This window comes from Eurypyga helias, unplaced genomic scaffold (genome assembly GCF_000690775.1).
Source record: "Eurypyga helias isolate BGI_N326 unplaced genomic scaffold, ASM69077v1 scaffold36727, whole genome shotgun sequence".
Classification (NCBI taxonomy): domain Eukaryota; kingdom Metazoa; phylum Chordata; class Aves; order Eurypygiformes; family Eurypygidae; genus Eurypyga; species Eurypyga helias.
The window spans coordinates 1-520 of NW_010263001.1; the positions used below are offsets into that span (position 1 = coordinate 1).

General features: G+C 64.2%; 1 protein-coding gene across 1 annotated transcript in view; it reads right to left on the reverse strand.

Moving 5' to 3' along the window:
• Nucleotides 1-27: 27 nt before the first annotated feature.
• WDR55 (WD repeat domain 55) overlaps nt 28-520 on the reverse strand; it is a gene marked incomplete at both ends in the record, with an annotated part of 901 nt that continues 408 nt past the window's right edge. Inside the window, 3 exons of the mRNA XM_010155910.1 lie at nt 28-197; nt 271-370; nt 496-512. Of these exons, the coding sequence (XP_010154212.1) occupies nt 28-197; nt 271-370; nt 496-512 (287 nt within the window). The remainder of the gene's footprint in view (nt 198-270; nt 371-495; nt 513-520) is intronic.

A 520-nucleotide genomic window follows, 5' to 3' on the forward strand; every position in this document is an offset into this window, starting at 1 on the left:
CGCCCCAGCCCATCCCATCGCCCCCACCTAATGACTCCGTCCAGGGACCCCACGCATATGATGCTCTCCGTGACGGGGACCATGCAGTCCACAGACTCAGCCCTCAGCGCAAAGCGGTCGCTGGCAGCCCCAAAGCCGTCCCAGTTGAAAAGGTACACGGTGCCTTCGCTGGAGCCACACGCCACCTTCTTCCCCCTCTGGGCAAGATGGAAGACAGTAAGGCAGAGGCAGACCAGGAAACCAGGGGGTGGAGAGGGACCCAATGCCAACCTTCAGCAGCACCACGGATGTCAGGTCCCCGTTCTGTGGCTCCGAGAGCAGCTCAAAGCGCCGCCTCTTCACGTTGAAGACGCCCAGGGTGCCGTCACCGCTGCGGGAGCAGGAAGGGGCATATTGTGAGCACAGGACATGGCACAGGGCGCTTCCCCCAGGCCTAAGGGAAGACCCCGGGTGGCCAGGGGGAGCCCGACCCCTGTGCCACAGAGCCCCCGGTACCTAGCCGTCAGCAGGATCTTCCCGT